Source organism: Halichoerus grypus, chromosome 2, assembly GCF_964656455.1.
Source record: "Halichoerus grypus chromosome 2, mHalGry1.hap1.1, whole genome shotgun sequence".
NCBI classification, from domain to species: domain Eukaryota; kingdom Metazoa; phylum Chordata; class Mammalia; order Carnivora; family Phocidae; genus Halichoerus; species Halichoerus grypus.
Window position 1 is genome coordinate 207893100 of NC_135713.1, and position 16651 is coordinate 207909750.

General features: G+C 63.0%; 2 protein-coding genes across 5 annotated transcripts in view; one reads left to right on the top strand and one right to left on the bottom strand.

Annotated features, from left to right (window-relative positions):
- AATK (apoptosis associated tyrosine kinase) overlaps positions 1-1434 on the bottom strand; it is a 32941-nt gene extending 31507 nt beyond the window's left edge. The window contains exon 1 of one of the 2 annotated variants that reach the window (XM_078066241.1): positions 1237-1434. In XM_078066241.1, the coding sequence (XP_077922367.1) occupies positions 1237-1318 (82 nt within the window). In that variant the 5' untranslated portion in view covers positions 1319-1434. The remainder of the gene's footprint in view (positions 1-1236) is intronic. The other variant, XM_078066245.1, reaches the window with a different exon arrangement.
- PVALEF (parvalbumin like EF-hand containing) lies at positions 306-12575 on the top strand. 3 transcript variants are annotated; one of them, XM_036113227.2, is made up of 5 exons: positions 306-544; positions 11070-11182; positions 11410-11545; positions 11853-11968; positions 12383-12575. In XM_036113227.2, exons 2-5 carry the CDS (start codon positions 11077-11079, stop codon positions 12427-12429), a joined length of 405 nt encoding a protein of 134 aa, XP_035969120.1. In that variant the 5' UTR covers positions 306-544; positions 11070-11076; the 3' UTR covers positions 12430-12575. The 3 variants fall into 3 exon arrangements, with proteins under 3 accessions (XP_035969120.1, XP_035969121.1, XP_035969123.1); XM_036113228.2 differs by having other exon boundaries at positions 306-510; XM_036113230.2 differs by lacking the exon at positions 306-544 and adding an exon at positions 7422-7503.
- The last annotated feature ends 4076 nt before the right edge of the window (positions 12576-16651 follow it).

Here is a 16651-nt window from a genome sequence, read left to right on the forward strand (position 1 = left end):
GCCGGGGCTGTGCCTGCCCAGACTCGGGGCCATCCGCTGGCGACAGCGTCTTCTCCAAGCCCTGGGAGTTGGTTGCCTGGGAAGTCTTTTCTGAGGGATTGACACCCACACCCTAAACCCAACAGACAGACCTCACGTCAGCTCCCTTCCCCCAGGAGCAAATGCCTGCACATGGGGCCGTGCCCAGGGGACCCTGCACATGGCTACACACACTGGGCCCTGCTCCAGGCAGGGAGACCCAGGAGAGCCCGTCACATGTGCGCCTGGCTTTGTTTTGGCTGGATTAGCCTGTGCCAGAGCTCCAGTGACATGTGGGTGGGACTCGGGCCCCCGGGCCCTGACTCCAGGGCAGGGAGTTCTCCTCCACACTGGAGAAGGAGGGCTGGAGCCCACCACGACCGCGGGAGGAAAGCCTACCACCTCCTGGTAACAGACGCCGGCCTCCGGCCGCCCCCGGCCCCTGTGCCCACCGCAGCTGCCCACCACCGCCAGGAGGCCAGGCAGGCCCGGGTAAACACGCGGCTGGCGCCACCAGTCTGGCACAGTAAGACGCCGGGCCCCAGGTCCCCCGCAGCCAGCTAGACAGGGCCACCTGGGCCTCCCCCGCCGTCCAGGGGGCCTGGGCACCCACTGAGGCCCATCTCCTCCGAGCCTCTGCCCAGTGGGCTCTGTCCTGTGGGCGGCCGCTGCTCCCACCTCCCGTGCAGGCTGCTGGGTAGCCAGGCAGGGCTCCCTAGAACTGGCTCCCAGCAGGGAGAGGGGCTTCCCACACTAAGACCATGGACAGGCAAGGGGCCATGGTGGCCTGGGACCCAAAGGCAACACTCCCACCCCCCCCAGGGGGCCTTGGTCCTGGCCACTTCCTCCCCTGGACACCTGGGGCCAATGTAGGCCCTCCTGCCCCAGTTACCTGAGCCGGAGGCATCCACAGAGACAGTGGCCTGCGCCTCCGCCGCCCACCCCCCTGCCAGAGGCTTCAGCCCTGCCCGGGCCAGCACCAAGGCCTGCCCACCTCCACCGAGTGGGGTCTCTGGGGGTCCTTCCCACCAGCAGTTCCTCCTGCGGGCTCTGCTCAGGGTGGGGAAAGGGTTAATTTCCATGCAAAAGAGGAAACCGCCGCTCAGGAAGCATCATGTCCGCAGTGGGGGGACTGTGGGGGGGGCGCGCAGCCCCGGCAGGTTGGGGGCAGCCGCAGCGGGCGGAGGGCTGGCCCAGGGGCGCGGCCAGCGGACTCACCGGGGTCGAAGTGCGAGCTGAAGGCGAAGCTGGGGTTGAAGAAGGACGACGACATGGCCAGGGCCAGCAGCGCGGCGGGCATCCCCGGGGCTGACGCTGCGCTCAGGACGCCTGGGGCCCCGGCCCGCGCCGCGCCATCGCCCGAGCGGCCGCCGCAGGTGCGGAGCGCGCCCTGCCCGCCGGCCGCCGAGCACCCACCGCCGCAGCCGCAGCCGCAGCCGCGGGCCCGGGGCGGGCGCAGGTGCCGGGCCGGGGCGGGTGCGGTGCGGGCGCGGGCGGCGGCGGCGGACGAGGAGCCTCCGCCCGGACGGCCGCGGCGCCGCGGGGCTCAGGGGCTGGTGCAGTCCGAAAACACTGGCGGGAGCGCGCGCGCGGGGGGGGGCTCCCTCCCCGGTTGGGGGGGGCACGGAAACGCGCGGAGGGGGGACCAGGAGGCTGGGGGGCACAGAGACGGGCGTGGGGGGAAGGAGGCACGGAGGCACGGGCAGGGGGGACGGAGACGCTGGATGGGCGACCTGGAGACGCGGGGGAGGTGCGGAGGATGGGGGGCACGGAGGCAGGAGGGGGCCCCGAGACGCGGGAGAGGGCACGGCGGCACACGCGGGGGTGGGCACCGTGGCACGCAGGAGGAATACGAAAGCGCGCGCAGGGGGGCCCGGAGGCGCGCGGGGGGCCACGCGCACGGGGCTCGGGGCCTGGCACGCGGCCCGCACACGCAGGTTTCAGAGGCGGCCCGGGGTCCGGCCCCACGCCCTTGGGGCAGCGCCCGCCCGGGGGGGGGGGGGCGGGAGGGGGGTATTTTGGCACTAACCACCCCAGCCTGTGCCACGCCGCGAGGGCCGGGGAGAAGGTGGCGGCCGCCCCCGCCCGGGAGTGCACAGCTCCGGGCGTTTGGGGCGGGCGCGGCGGCGCCGGGCACCGAGGGACCGTCCGCCCCTCCCCAGGCCGCGCCATCTTGCACCGCTGCGGCGCCCGCAGCAGGGGGGCCCGTGGGGCGCGGGGGCGGGGGGGGGGTGAGGCCAACGCCCGTCCTCCCTGTGGGAGCCGGGGGAGTTACAGTGTGGCTGGGATCTGGCCTTTATGTAACTTGGGTCACGCTCGTTCATCCGTCCATTCATTCCCTGGCCCGATGAGCACAGCCCCTTGGCAGGGCCCGGCTGGAGGGCAGGGGTGTTGTGGGAGCAGGAGGGGGGCACCTGCCCAAAGCAGGCCCGGAAGGCTTTGGGGAGAGCAAGGCTCAGTGCTCCTGGCAGAGGAGTCGGCCCCTTAGGGAGAGGGTGTCAGAACGTGACTTTCTTCTCCTAAGGGGGCCCCCTGTGTAGAAAGTACCCGAAGGTCAAAGTACCTTCAGACCTTAAGGGTCCCCTGAAGGGGCAGTCCCACCCCACCACAGGCCTGTGGAGGAGAACAAGCTGTCCAGAGCCTTCTTACCGGCCCTGACTGGGTGGTGGCTGCTGTAAGCTGCTTTGCCCCCGTGCCTCGGTGGGGGATGCACCAGCCACAGGTGAGGTGGTCAGTAGGGGGCCTGGTCTGTGGCAGGTGCTCAGATCCCAGGGGCTAGGAGGGTCGGAGGCCACCGAGGGTGAGGGTTCCTGAGGGCTGTGATCTAGGAGTGTACCCAGGGAAAGGGGGCTGGGTCCCCAGTCGGGGACCTCCCTTCCCCACCCAAGAAGGTGCCGCATATACCTGGACCCCAACCAGTCCGGGGAGCCTCCTTGGGGACAGGCAGGGGAGATGTCCAGTGGCCCTAAGTAGCCTCTGTCCAGAGCCTCTGCACCACCGTGGCTGGCCTCTGTGCCAGTTTGCCTGTGAACACACATGTGGGCGCACACCCTCCCAACACTCGGCGGCCGCCTGAGGCCGAAGCCTCAGGTGGAGGGTGGGCCAGATCTCGGAGCTTTGGGGTTCCGGATTGTCCTCTGGGGTACAGGCAGGGCAGGAGAAGACCCGGGGGCCCCAGGTGCAACACTCCCAGCCCATTTGACCATAGTGACACCCCTTTCCCCCCGGGGAACCAGGGTCCTCTGAGGTTTTACTGGAACCAGGATTCCTGCTACTCCCCGAGCATGGTGACCATTGAACTAGAGATGTCCCAGGTCCCCCTGCCATTAGTCTATTCCTTGGGTCAGGGCTTCCCATGTGAGGCCAGCCAGCAAGCACACACTGCCGTCCCGGTGTGGGGCAGGAAGGCTGGCCCTGCGATTCAGGGGACAGTCTGTGTGCGTGCTTCCCGGAGGCAGAGACAGGAACTGCTGTCCTTCCGGGGGCTCTCGAGCCCAAGGCCTCCAGGTCAGCGAGAGCCTGCCCCTCGGCTGGCGTGATGAGGCCGACTGGGCAGGACAAGGTACTTCAGCCCTGTGGAGGGCAGAGCAGAGCTGCTCGGGGCCGGCCAGGCTGCCGGGGACTCTTCCCTTGGCCTCCGGGCTGGAGGTCCAGTCCCCCGACCTCTGAGAAAACACAGGTCCGGCAAAGGACCCGCATACCAGCAGGAAAACGCAACAGTGTGGGCCCTGAGTTACAGGGCCTTGCTTGTCCAGTGGCAGCGGCAGGGACAGTGAGAGAGACCAGTCCCAGTGTATAGGGCAGGCAGGGGTGAGGGCGGGCAGGGGTGGACCTGCCAATCTGGGGGTGACCAGTGGCCAGCCCACCCCAAGGTTCCCGCAGGGGCGGCTTCTGCCAGTCCTGGGTTGGCCAAAAGTTCCTGAAAACATGCCCCACTCCTTCCCCTGACCTCCACAGCCAGAACAGGGGCTGGGCCTAATAAAGGGGGGGCTGGGGTGCCACATACCTGAGTGACCACTGCCCAAGGGGCTGGCCTGTCACAAGGTGCTTCCACCCATAAAGGCCAGACTGGCTTCGCTAGCACAGGACACTGAGCTCTAGGCCCACGGAGACCGAGGTCATAGGCAAGATGCCTCGGGGCCTACGGTCACAGAGGCATCCAGGGCAGACCGTGTCCAGCACAAGTCCTGCCTGGCCCACGCCTGGGGCGGTGGGGGGAGGGCGCCATTCCCTGGAAGGATCCAAGGGGGCGGGCCTGGCTGGGAAGGGTGTGTACAGAAGGGAGTTCGGGGCCAGAGGAGATGCAGGAAGGGCGAGGTCTCTCACATGCAGGAGTGACGTGGGGCCGGGGGAGTGACATGAGTGAGGCCCCGAGGGGGCCCCAGAAGCTCGGGAGTTGTGTCCATCGGCAGGTGAGCGGGCACAGGAAATGCAGTGGAGTGTCACCAAAGCACTGACCTGGGGGCGTGCTCAGCGAGAGAAACCAGACCCGTGTGAGGGACCACACTGCCCCCAACCATAGGGACATGGCGGGGGCGGGGGATGGGCAGTGCCTGCCGGAGGGGCGCAGGGCCTCTTTCTGGGGTGCTGAAAGTGTTTTGCAATTAGAGGTGATGGTTGTACAACCCTGTGGATGTCCTTACAAAACCCTGAATCGTGCGTTCTAAACAGTGACCTTTATGGTGTGTGAATTATATCTCGGTAAAGCTGTCCAACTTAGTAATCAGGTAACTAATACTTTAATGTGATGTGTTAAAGAGTCAGAATCGCTGAGAGCCGTGATGAGCAACAGCGCAATCCTGATTCACGCGACAGCCGGAGCAGAGCCGCCTGGGGGCCTGAGGCGAGGGCAGGCCCGGGACTGTTTGCCTGTCGGCCTAGCGCCCCTTCAATCCACGCCCCCGACGCGCACCCTGGTCGGCCCATGCCAGGCACTGGGGAGCCCAGGAGCCTGGCCAGCCTGCGGGTGGCAGCCTCCTTCGTGCCGCCCCCAGGGACCTCCGGGCCCCTTGATTAGGCCCCTAATAAAGAGAGAGAGCCTGCTGTGCATTCGGCCTGGGTCCTCACCTGAGGCTTGGGGAGAGGGTCACATGAAGGGACGGCCCTGAGGTGGGAGAGGGGGCAGGAGGCAGCAGAGAGCACAAGGGGTTCTGGGCAGGGGCCTTGGTGAGTGTCCGGGAGCCACCCTGACAAATGACCACAACCCAGGGCCTTAAAACAGCAGAAATGGTCTCTCACAGCTCTGGAGTCTGGCCCTGAGCTGTTGGCAGGCCCGTGCGCTGGAAGGCTAGGGGAAGCGCCTCCTGCCTCTACCAGCTCCTGGTGGCCCAGGTGGCCCAGGTGGCCCGTGGCCCGCGGCCATGTCACTCCATTCTCTGGGTCTCTCCGGTTCTCATAAGGACCCAGCCAGCGGATTGAGGGCCCAGCCCTATCTAGTATGGCCCCATCCTAACTGTACGGCCCCATCCTAACGTGGGCACATTGACAAAGACCCTATTTCCAAACACGATCCCATCGATAGGTACCAGGACTAGGACACGGACATACCTCCTGGGGGGCACCATTCATCCCACTACAGAGGTGAAGGACACAGGGGCAGGGCCAAGGGCACAGGGTCGGCGTCCGTGGAACGCCTCCTATAAGAGGACACACGAGCTCGCCTGGATTCAGCCCACGAGCCCACACTTGGCAGCGCCCCAGGGACACTCTGCTTGCTGGGACTTCACCCCCGGAGGGTCAGCGTACCCACACCCCAGACCTGCTGCCTGGGGGTAGGGGTGGGGGTCAGGTGCTTCTATTGTCCCCACCGGCCCGCCCCCACCTGTGGGGGGTGGGTGCCGCTGAGAAGGGGATGGGCCTGTCTCCCGCCCCCAGAACTCTCCTCCACAGGCCTGCCCACCACAGCTGTGCTTGGCAGGGTGACGAGGAGAGGGGTCCTGGCATTTGCCAAAGAGCCCTCAGAGGGCAGAGGGCAGCCACCAAGGGTGCCAGTGCTCAGAACCAGCCAGGCGCCCCCGGCAGCCCCAGGGGGACACGCCGGGACCTGGGAGGCGGCGGAGGCTCGAAGGAGCCTTGTCCTTCCGTCAACATGGCTCGCTGAAGAGGAAGGGCTAATTGGTCTCACACTCCTTGGGCTCAAGGCAGGGCTGGAGGGCAGCGGGATGGGCAGAGAGCAGGCCAGCTGGGACGACAGTGTCCCCAGGGCTGCGAGGTGGTTCCCGTTACCCTCCAGGCCAGCTCAGCGCAGAGCAGGGGCCGGGGCCGCAGGCACAGAAGTGCGGCCCAACTCCGGACAGAAACGAAACCAGAGGGGCCGCCAGGAGCCGGCCGTCTGTCAGCTCAGGGCAGGTGCTGGTTCCAGGGGCCTGGAAACTCCCACCAGGCTCCCCACCCCTCATGTGCGGCCACCAGGCCTTCCAGAAGATGCCTCCCCCAGAGGGCCGGGCGGAGCGGGGCTCAACGCTGGGCCAGTCCCACTGTGAGGCCCTCCAGTGCTGCTTTTTTTTTTTTTTTTTTTTTTTTAAAGATTTTATTTATTTATTTGACAGAGAGAGACACAGCGAGAGAGGGAACACAAGCAGGGGGAATGGGAGAGGGAGAAGCAGGCTTCCCGCGGAGCAAGGAGCCCGATGCGGGGCTCGATCCCAGGACCCTGGGACCATGACCTGAGCCGAAGGCAGACGCTTAACGACTGAGCCACCCAGGCGCCCCACCAGTGCTGCTTATTTATGTTTTCTGTTTGATTTATGCTTTATTCGAAGCAACGTTTCCCATTCCACATTTTTTTAATCGAGGTGAAATTCATGTAACATAAAACAAACCATTTTAACATGAACAATTCAGTGGCATTTAGCACAGTCAGTATGTGCAGCCATCACCTCTATTCAGTTCTAGAACATTCTCCCCACTCCCAAACCCCAAAGCTGTTAAACATGAATTCCTCACTCCCTTCCCCTCCAGCCCTCGGCAACCACCGACCTGCTTTCTGTCTGTATGGATTTGCAAGTTCTGGGGATTTTATACAAATGGAACCAGGCATTATGTGGCCCCTCTGTGACTGGCTTCTTTCCCTGGATGTAAGGTGTCGAGATCCATCCGCATCATGGCATGTGGTTCATTCCTTTTGTGCAGAGTGGCCTTCCGCTGTAGGGACACGTATGTCGGGTGGCAGTCAGCGTGCCTGCTGGGGACCTCGGTGTACGTGCGGACGCGCAGGCGTGCATCCCACACCGGAGCACCGAGCGCACGGGTGTGTTGGAAAGCGTCGGGGGAAGAATGTGGAACCCTCCACCGTTGGTCCCGATCATCCCACTCTTGTGAACACAGCCAAGGAGCAGGAGACACTCCCCTGGACAGAGATGCACAATGAAATAGCATCTCTATGAGCAAAATGCTGGGATCTGTTTGGGGTCCAGCAGCAGATGGCCATTGGAAGTTTCTGGAAGGTCCTCAGCTCGCCGGCCTCATGTGAAGCTGTGACACAAGGTAGCGCACAAAATGTTATATGAATTTCCCGGTGATGCGTGAGCGACTCTCACACCAAGAAGGCAGATCTCAGCGCCGTGTCCACGCTGTGCAGAATGACCAGGGAAACCCGCACAGAGAAAGTGGTGGGCAGGGCTGGGAAGAGGCTGCACCCCAGGGTCTGCCCTGGTATTGGGGCATGGCACCGTTTGTGAAAACCAGTGGACGTGAGGGGTCTCCAGGCAGGCCAGAGCTGGGAGGGGCTCTCAGGGTACATCGGTCTCTGGTGTCCCCATTCTCAACCTGGCGACTGTCCTTCGAGGGGCCTCCCCAGCCAGAGAGGCCAGCCCTGCCCGGGGTCACACAGCCCTGCTCCCCGAGACTGCAGGAGGCAGCATGGCCTGACAGACCGGCCTCTCCTCCCCTCACCTTTATGGCCAGCCCTGACCCCCTACAGCGACTCGGGGACAAAGGACAGCTGCCCGACCCGGCTGCTCACTGGATGCGGTCCCTGTCCAGGGGCTTCTGGTGGCTTCTCGGACATGCCGGCCAGCCCGCACGCCCTGGGTGACCCTGGCTGGCCCGGCCAGCCCTCTCCTGGCCCACCACCTCACCCTGTAAGGCCCGCGGGCAGGGTGGGCCCTAATGCAACAGACAGAAACTCCTCTTGCTCCCCAGTGCTGCCACTCTCCCCACCCCCACCCTGGGCTTCGGGAGGCCGGGCGCTGCTGACGGTCAGTCTGCCCCGCCCGGCGTGGATGTGCCAAGTGCCAGTGAGCCCCTGGGGGAGGCAGGCCAGTGCCAGGCTGGAGTGCCCGGGAGGGGCGGGGGGTGGGGAGGACAGGTGCAGCCCAAGCTGTAAATAGGCCCAGTGGCTGCAGGTATAAAAGCTGGAGCCCCCACAGACTATCAGCACCCCCAGCCTGACCTGCCTCCCCACAGCCCTCGAGCGAAACCAGGCAGAGGTGAGCCTTGCCCAGGGAGGGGTGGTATGGGCTCTGGGCCCAGCCGGAGCTGCCCACACTGTGTGGCCAAAGCTTGTGGTCTCATTCTCATCCATAGGACAAGTGGAGGCCCAAGGGGCTGAGGAGACCCCAGGGAGGTCCAGGGGAGGCAGGAAAAGGAGGCGGAAGGGGAGGGGCAGCCCCAAGGGAGCCCCAGTCTTAGAGGCAGCCGCGTGCACCTGGGTCTGCAGGGGTGGGCACGTGAGCACGCATGTGCTTATGTGGGCCTCTGAGAGAGTGCTAGGATTTGGGGAGCAGGGTGGGGAGGCTGAGACCTGCTCACTGACCTCAGGGCCCCAGGTGCTGACTGGGGGGCCAGGGAGCCTGCCCGGGCAGGGGGTCCAAGGCCAACAGACCCACTGACTCCGGCGGGCACACGAAGTCAGCTCTGGATCCCCTCGGACCCAGTCCCCATCTGCTGGGGCCCCTGCCTCTGTCACCTCCCCCCACCAGCCCCCCAGCTCATGCAGCATTTTTTCTTATATCAGCATCTGAACTTGGGGACTCACCAGCAGATGCTAGAAGCAGAACACAGCCCCCAGGAGGGCTACGCAGGCGGTCCACAGTGGTCTGGGGTGGGGCGACGTCCCTGCCAGCCTTGGGAGGGCATTCAGGGCACAGCAATGCCCGGGACAGGTGGGGTTCTGGGGGGTCTTAGCCAGGTTTTAGAACTCAGTCCTGCTTTGGCTGTGGAAGGCAGTGAGGCGGGAGGGAGGGAGGGATCCCGTCCGAGGAGAAGGACGAAGTGGGAGCAGCCCAGGAGGCTGGGCAGGGGCGCGCAGGGCACCAGAGAGCTGGCGTCGTGTGGTGCCCGCAGTCCCCACCCCACAGCTCTGGTGAGACATGTCGGCTTCCCTCTGGGGGTGAGCGAGACGCCATCCCAGGCCCTGGGTCAGGGCTATAAATAAACCACCAGCAGCCCGAGGCCCCAGGCCCTGCCCCCACACCAGCTCTGATCTCAGGCTCCCCTGCCTTCCTGTGGGGGGTACCCCCCAGAGCAGTGGGGTAGGACTGGGTGGGGAACACAGCCCAGGGCGCCCAGTGCGCTCTGCAGACAGGATGTCGACCCCGGGCTCTGCCAGACCTGGCCTGGAATTGGGCCCAGCCCCTCCTTCATAAAGCGTGGGACACGGGCTCTGGCGGGCCCCAAGGGGCAGGCGGGACAACCCCTCCTTCCAGAATGGAGTTCTGAGATTCTGGCATGGGAGAGCGGAACAGGGGCTCAGCTCAGGATGTGGGCTGGTGGGGCCCGTCCTGTGGGCCTCTGTGGCCCAGGTCTGCCCTGGCTCACCGCTCACCACCCCCACCCTGCCTCCCAGGCCAGCCCCCCAGGAGCCGGCTTTCGGGCATGATGCACAGGGGACCCAGCTCCAGGCCCACCTCAGGCCCCAAAGCCCTTTCCCCAGTATCTCCCTTCCCTCCTGACTCCTCATAAGACCCTGAGAAGGGGCAGGATGGGCAGGGGTCTCCCCATTTCACAGAATAGCTGTGGGGCACGGCCAGGGTCAGGAAGGAGGTCACGGTCCTGGGGCTCTATCCCGCACTCCCTGCACCCCCAGGCTGCCAGGCTTGAGCTGCAAACTTTGACCCGTGGCTTCTCTTTTGGGAGGAAAGGACACTCCCCCGGCCACTGCCCAGCTCCACTCAGGATGCACGGGCCACAGGGCTGCCCTTCCTGGACATGGGAGTATGTTCCAGAACGTTCTGCCACCCCATGAACTTTTGAGAGGGCCAAGGAGCCTCTGAAATAGCTGTTTTGCCACAAGTCCCAGAACCCAACCCCCCCTGGGGACAGCAACCCGAGAGCCCAGCAGGTCACAAGGCACCGCCTCGAGGCCACAGGACAGCCTGGTCCCCACCTGCTGGCCCCTCAGCCTGTGACCAGACCCCCACCCTCCTGGCTGGACTCCCGGCCTGCCTCGGACTCTCCGTGAACTGAGGACAGTGACACGCACACGTCCATGGGGCCTGTGGGCAGATGCCTGCAAAGGCGGCAGTGGTCCTCCCTGCTCAGAGCATCTGGGCATTGCTCAATGCAGAGCCAACTCGCTGCAGGCGGCGAGCGGCCAGCCGGGAGGCCCAAGGCCTGCTGGTCTGGGGTCTGGGAGAGCGAGGCCCAGGCTGTGGGCCCGGAGTCAGGGTGGAAGGAGGTGGGGCTGCAGGTAACCAAGAAGGCTTCCCAGAGGAGGCGGCTATGAGATGGGCCTGGAAGGACAGAGGGAAGTTCCCTGGCGGCGTTGAAGGGTCAGAGGGCGGCCACCACCTCTTCTGAGCAGAGTGAAGGACCCCAAGCTCACCACTTGCTGTCTGGGGTCCTCAGCCTCTTCTGTGACATGGAAGTGGTACTCAAGGTGGCCAGCCGGCAAGAGGGGGGGTCTCGGGCGCATCTTCCCCCAGGGCCCTGGACACAGGAGTCTCTGCAAGGCCAGGCACCCCAAGGGCCTCTGCACCTGGGGACCCTGCTCGGGAGGCAGGAGTTGGTGCCTTGCGGGGACTGTGTCTGTTAGAGTTAGGGTTAGGGGTAGGCAGAGTGCCCCCACCCTGCCTGTGTGCACCCACCGAGCTGGCTCCTGTCCACCGCAGGGCCAGGATGGACGAGGACTTCTCCTCTCAGATGAAGAAGATGGCCTTGGCTATGGGCACATCCCTGTCGGACAAGGACATAGAGATGCTGCCCACAGACATGAGGCATCACGGTATATAGCACACCCCTCATCCCCAGCATGGCCTCCCTGCCCCGGGCCCGGCCCAGCCATGGCCAAGGAAGCAGTGGACACCGGAGCCCATCTGCGGGCTCCCCCTTCCCTGGGCTGAGCGGCGCGGGACACATGGGGTGGGGGAGGGGAAGAGCAGGCCACGGCAGTCCCCACCCCAGGGCAGAAGCCTCCCTCGGGCCCCCGTGACCTGCGCCTGGCTGTCCCAGGCTCCTTCAACTACCTCAAGTTCCTGGAGTACATGCAGAAGTTCCAGGCCTCGGGGCAGCTGGACAGCGCCATCCGCCAGGCCTTCCAGACCCTGGACAAGGACAAGAGTGGTTTCATCGAGTGGAATGAGATCAAGTAATGGCCAGTGGCTGGGGATCGGGGTCCTGAGCCCGGGGCCTAGGGCCCAGTCCACAACAACCACGCCCACCCCAGCAGAAGACCTGGTGCCCCTCCCCCCGCCCAGTGGGCCCCAGCTGGCCTCTCGGGAGGTGGGGCCGGCCGGAAACAGTCCAGGTCCACAGCACTGGGGCCAGGCCCAGAGACCCCTCTCCAGCAGGGCCTCAGTTTCCCTACCTGTAAAATGGGGAGTGAGCACCTTGGAAACCATTGGGCACCAGCCAGACACCCCTCGGCTCTGACCGGAGCCCACCCCTGGCCCCAGGTACATCCTATCCACCATTCCCAGCAGCGGGCCCACCGCCCCGCTGACAGACGAGGAGGCAGAGGCCATGATCCAGGCGGCCGACACGGATGGGGACGGGAGGATTGACTTCGAAGGTGGGTCAGCACAGACAACGGGGCCAGAGGTCTCTCTCGGGTCTTCCCGGCCCGCCCCTCTGGGACCCCACAGCACCGTTAAGTGCCCATCTGGGCACAACACTGAGTAGGCTCCCCGACCCCAGGCACGCAGTTCACAGCCGTCTTTGCTGGGTAACCGTCCCCCCCCAGAGATGGGAAAGCAAGTGTTGGGGGTGCTGAGCGGGTGGCTGGCAGGGAGCCGCTGCGGGTTTCTGAGTGGGGGAGAGGTGGGTGGAGATGGCCGTGGGGAGGCTCGGCTGGATGGGAGCAGAGGTCCGAGGCTCCCTGGACAGAGAGAGTGGTCTGAGGTGGGGAAGGAGGTTTGAAGAAAGGAACCAGGCCTGAGGCCCTCCATGGCTACCCTGGGGTCTAGAAATCTGTCTCCTATTCTAGAATTTTCTGAATTGATCAAAAAGGAGAAAGTGCCAAAGAAGAAGTAGTGTACACCCAGCCCCAGGCCGGGGGAGGGTACCCCACGCGGCATCGTGGGACATCTGCGTGGCCGACCAAGGAGGCCATGGGGGTGGACACAGCACATGCCAGGAAAATGGAAGAACAGCGTCATTAAATGAACAATGCAGCCCGAGTGTTTCTTGGGGGCAGTGTGTGAGCGGGGGTGGGGGTGGGGCCGGTGTGTGGGGGTGCACGGGGGGAAATGGGAGGCTAGGCGGGTGGATGCATCCAGCCCCTGCCCCCTCTGCCTCCCCCTTGTCCCCATGTCATGGGGGGCACCTGCAGAGGGGGTCCCCCCCGCCGGCTCTCGCCCCTCCCAGCACAGTACTCTCTGTGCCTAGACCCCCGCAGGACCCCCTTCCCCAGCCGGGCTCTGCTAGGCTGCCCTGGGCTCACACAGCAGCCACGTGAACACAGAGCGGGGATACCTGCGACCCTGGGGTACAGCCAAGGGGGCCCTGGCATGTGCCCTGGGCCGTGCACTCCGGGTCAGTCCTCTGCCTGCCTGCTTGCCTTTTTCCTCCTCTTGATGCCCCACTTCTCCCTCCCTGAGCTGGTGCCTCTGCTCCCCCCCGTGCTTGCCCTCCTGGTGGGCTCCCGTCCTGTGGTTTAAGTACCACGTGTGGGCCAGGGCCCCCATCCCACCTCTCTCCTGTGCTCCCGACTCCTGTGCCCGTCTGGGCTTCCTGACACCCCGTTTCATGTGAAAAAGGCATCTCAAACAGAGAGCGAGGCTGAGCTCCAATTCTCCCTCCGTGAAGTCCGGCCACCCGCCCCTTCCTATCTGTTAGCGCCGCGTCACTCCTGGGGCTGATCCAGCTAGGAGCCTTGCGGCCAGATGCACAGGGTTGGCCGCACTCCCTCTCCATCCTGGGGACTGGTCCCGGGGAGAGCCCTGGGCCCCCTTCAGAGCCCCACATGTCCACAAGTGGGGGGCGAGTGTCACTCGTGGTGGGAGTGGGTTTCCTCTTCCAGCTGCTCTGGGGGACTCTACAGCCTCTAGGAAAGAGGGGCCAAGGGGGCTGGACCACGCAGAAGTGAAGGCGCTGCCCCTCACGAGCACCCTCACGGGGCCATGGCAGGAGTGAGGCCCATCTCACATATCACCCTCCCCTCCTTTCCTCGCCTGCCTTTGTGGGAATCTCAGTGGCCCTGCCCTCAGAAATCACCCAGGGCCCCCCTCCCTGCCACCATCCTGGCCACCACCCCCTCTTGCCTGGGTGACCACCATAGCTCCTGGATTGGCCTCCCTGCCTCTACCCTCTGACAGTTGGTTCTCAACACAGCAGTGGAGAGGTCCTTTAAAAATAGAAGTCAGATCTGGGGCGCCCGGATGGCTCAGTCAGTGGAGCATGTGACTCTTGATCTCGAGGTTGTGAGTTCAAGACCCATGGTGGGCATAGAGCTTACTAAAAAAAAAAAAAAAAAAAAAAAACTCCAATCCGTCACTCCACTCAGAACCCTCTAGAGGCTCCCCTGTCAAGCCAGGTCCTTGGAACACCCACATGTCTTGTTCCCCACCAGGCCCCGACTTCAGCCACATTGCTCCCTCTCTGCTCCTTTTGCACGGCCGTTCCTGCCTGGCATGCTCTTCCTTAGATTTATATCTGCGTGACTAACTCCCTTGTCTCCCTCAAATTTCCTCAAATGCCACATCCCAAAGAAATCAATCCTAACCCACCCTATTGCATATCACACTTGCCCTGGCCACGCATTCTGCATCTCCTTGCCCTGGTATCTTTCCTCATGGTACTCACCATCCCCTAATATACTACAATATTTATAATGTTTATTATGAGCAAAAAGAGCGTCAAGGACATGGGGTCTGAGTCCCAGGGAAGAAAGGCTTTGAGAGATGAGCCTGAGGTTGTCACAGGTTTCCCATCAGGTGTTGGTAACTGCGGCCAAGAGGCTGAGAGCTGAGGAGGGCACCCAGCAGCCTCCTGGGTGTTTGGCATCTGCCAGGGAGGAGGAGGAGGGGCTTGGCTTGGGGCTCTAAGGGGTTAGAAGTGAGGAGTGAGGACAGGAGAACCAAGCCAGTCCTCACAGAGACTGGAGTCTGGCCTCAGCTAGCCCAATTCCTCCCCTCACTGCCCCTCAGAGCAGAAGAAATCCCTCTGGACCAGGGGCCAAATATAGCTCAGTGCAGGCCAGATTCGGCCATGCCCATTTATTTGCATTTTATCTGTGGCTGTTTTCAAGTTATGCTTAACTGGAATGCCACGGAAAGCCTGAAAGTAAAAATAATCGCAGAGATATACCACACAAACACTATGGTGAGAAAGCTGGTACAGCTACTACTATCCGATGAAAGAGACCATAATGCAAGAGGTCCTGCTAGACAAAGAAGGCCATGTCATAAAGATGAAGGGTCAGTTCACTAGGAAAACACACAGTTCCAAATGTGTACGTACCCACTAACATAGCCTCAGAATTCGTAAAGCAAAAATGAGCCAACTAGAATGAGAAAGAGACGATGCACAATCGCAGTGGCAGATTTTAGCATTCCTCTTGGGAACCGACAGAGCAAGGAGGAAAAAACATCTGTAAGGATACAGGAGACTAGAAACACAATGAATTAACTCAACCCAAATGATAAAGATCAACTCTGCTTCCAACAACTGCATTCTCTTTAAGTCAACAGATAGAGAGTTTACCAAAATTGACCACATTCTGGCCATAAAGCAAATCTCAATCGAATCAGAGTTGAAATAACATAGAACATATTTTCTGACCATAGGTAAACCAAGCTAGAAACCATAAACCAAAAAGATAAGAAAAGCAATGCATGCGGAACCACCCACAGTTCACAGAAACCACCATGGAAATTAGAAAATATTTTGAATAACAAAACTACAATATACCAAGGCTTCACATTGCTTGGAGGAAAATTCAGTGTTTGCTGCGTGGACTTGGAAGGGCAAGGCCGACCATCAGTGGTCTAAGAACACTTCCTGAGAAGTCAGAGAAAGAAAAGAAAACACACTTTAAAGGAGAGGGAGGGAAGTAGAGGAATTCTGACAGGTCAAGGCCAGTGCTCCCTGGCCTGCCCCCTGCTGGAGCGCACACCCCACAGGGCAGGCTGTCGGTCTGTTTGGCCAGGGAGGATCTGCCCAGCACAGATCTGACAGGAATTTCAAGGATTTGTTTGGGCTTATCTCCCAAAAGGGTGGTGGGTCAGAAGCAGGTTGTCAGAGGCCAAGAGTGCCGTGGGCCTTGGGGAGGGGGTCCAGGTGGGGTGGTCCCAGAGCTCCCCCGCAGATGCCCCTATAACCCACAGCCATCCAGGGAAGGGACCGTGCCAGAAACTAAGGGTGTCCCCCCGTCCTGTCCACAGGGGGCTTTGGGGTGCTCCTGCTGGGTGGTGGCCAGTCCTGCCTGGGCTGGGAAGTCAGGCCCGCCTCTGGCGGGAGCATCACCTCTGCCCATCTCCACAGGTTTCCTGGCTTCCCTGCCTGCCCCGCTCTCTGGACACCACCCTGTCTTCCCATCTGCTGAATACCTTAGTTGCAAAAATATATAGTTTAGTAATTTACAGCCGCTTCCCCCTGGCAACTCCTAATAACAGCTTCAGACAAAATACCTTTTCTGGTGGGCGGAGGGAGGTCAGAGCCTCGATAGAAAGACCGGTCTACTCCTGTGTGGTCCCGGCCACGCCCGTGGGAGCCCGGCTGAGGCTGTGAGCCACCAGCTCCTGCCGGCTGCAGCTGCGGCCCAGGGAGGGGTCTGAGCCGGTGGCCGCCGCCCCTCAAGGAGCGCCCCCCACCGGGGGCCAGCCACCCGCCCTTCTCTGGACTTGACAAGAAAGCATCCGAAGGCCAGCCTGGATCTTCGAATAGCTGGCAGCGAGGGTGAGCTGCAGGACAGCAGTGGCTCGGGGGGAGGAAGCGGGCCCAGGAGCTCTGTGGAGACCAGGACCGCCCCTCCTCACCTCAAGCCCCAGAACTGGGCGCCCCAGGCACACACTGCTGGACGGCCACTGGACGGCCTGAGACCTTCTCCCCACCTGGTCATGTCACAGGACGAGACAGCCCCGTGAGGAGGGGACACGGATGGGGCTCGTGCATGCTGCCCGGGGGCCAGACCGGGGCCCATGCACCCGGGGATGGGTCAGGCCAGAGGGACCCGGCGTGTCTCCCTGCCGCGGCCAGCTCGGGCACCAAAGAGGGAAAAGACGCTCTCGTGCAGGTAAGGAAACCGAAGCTGGAC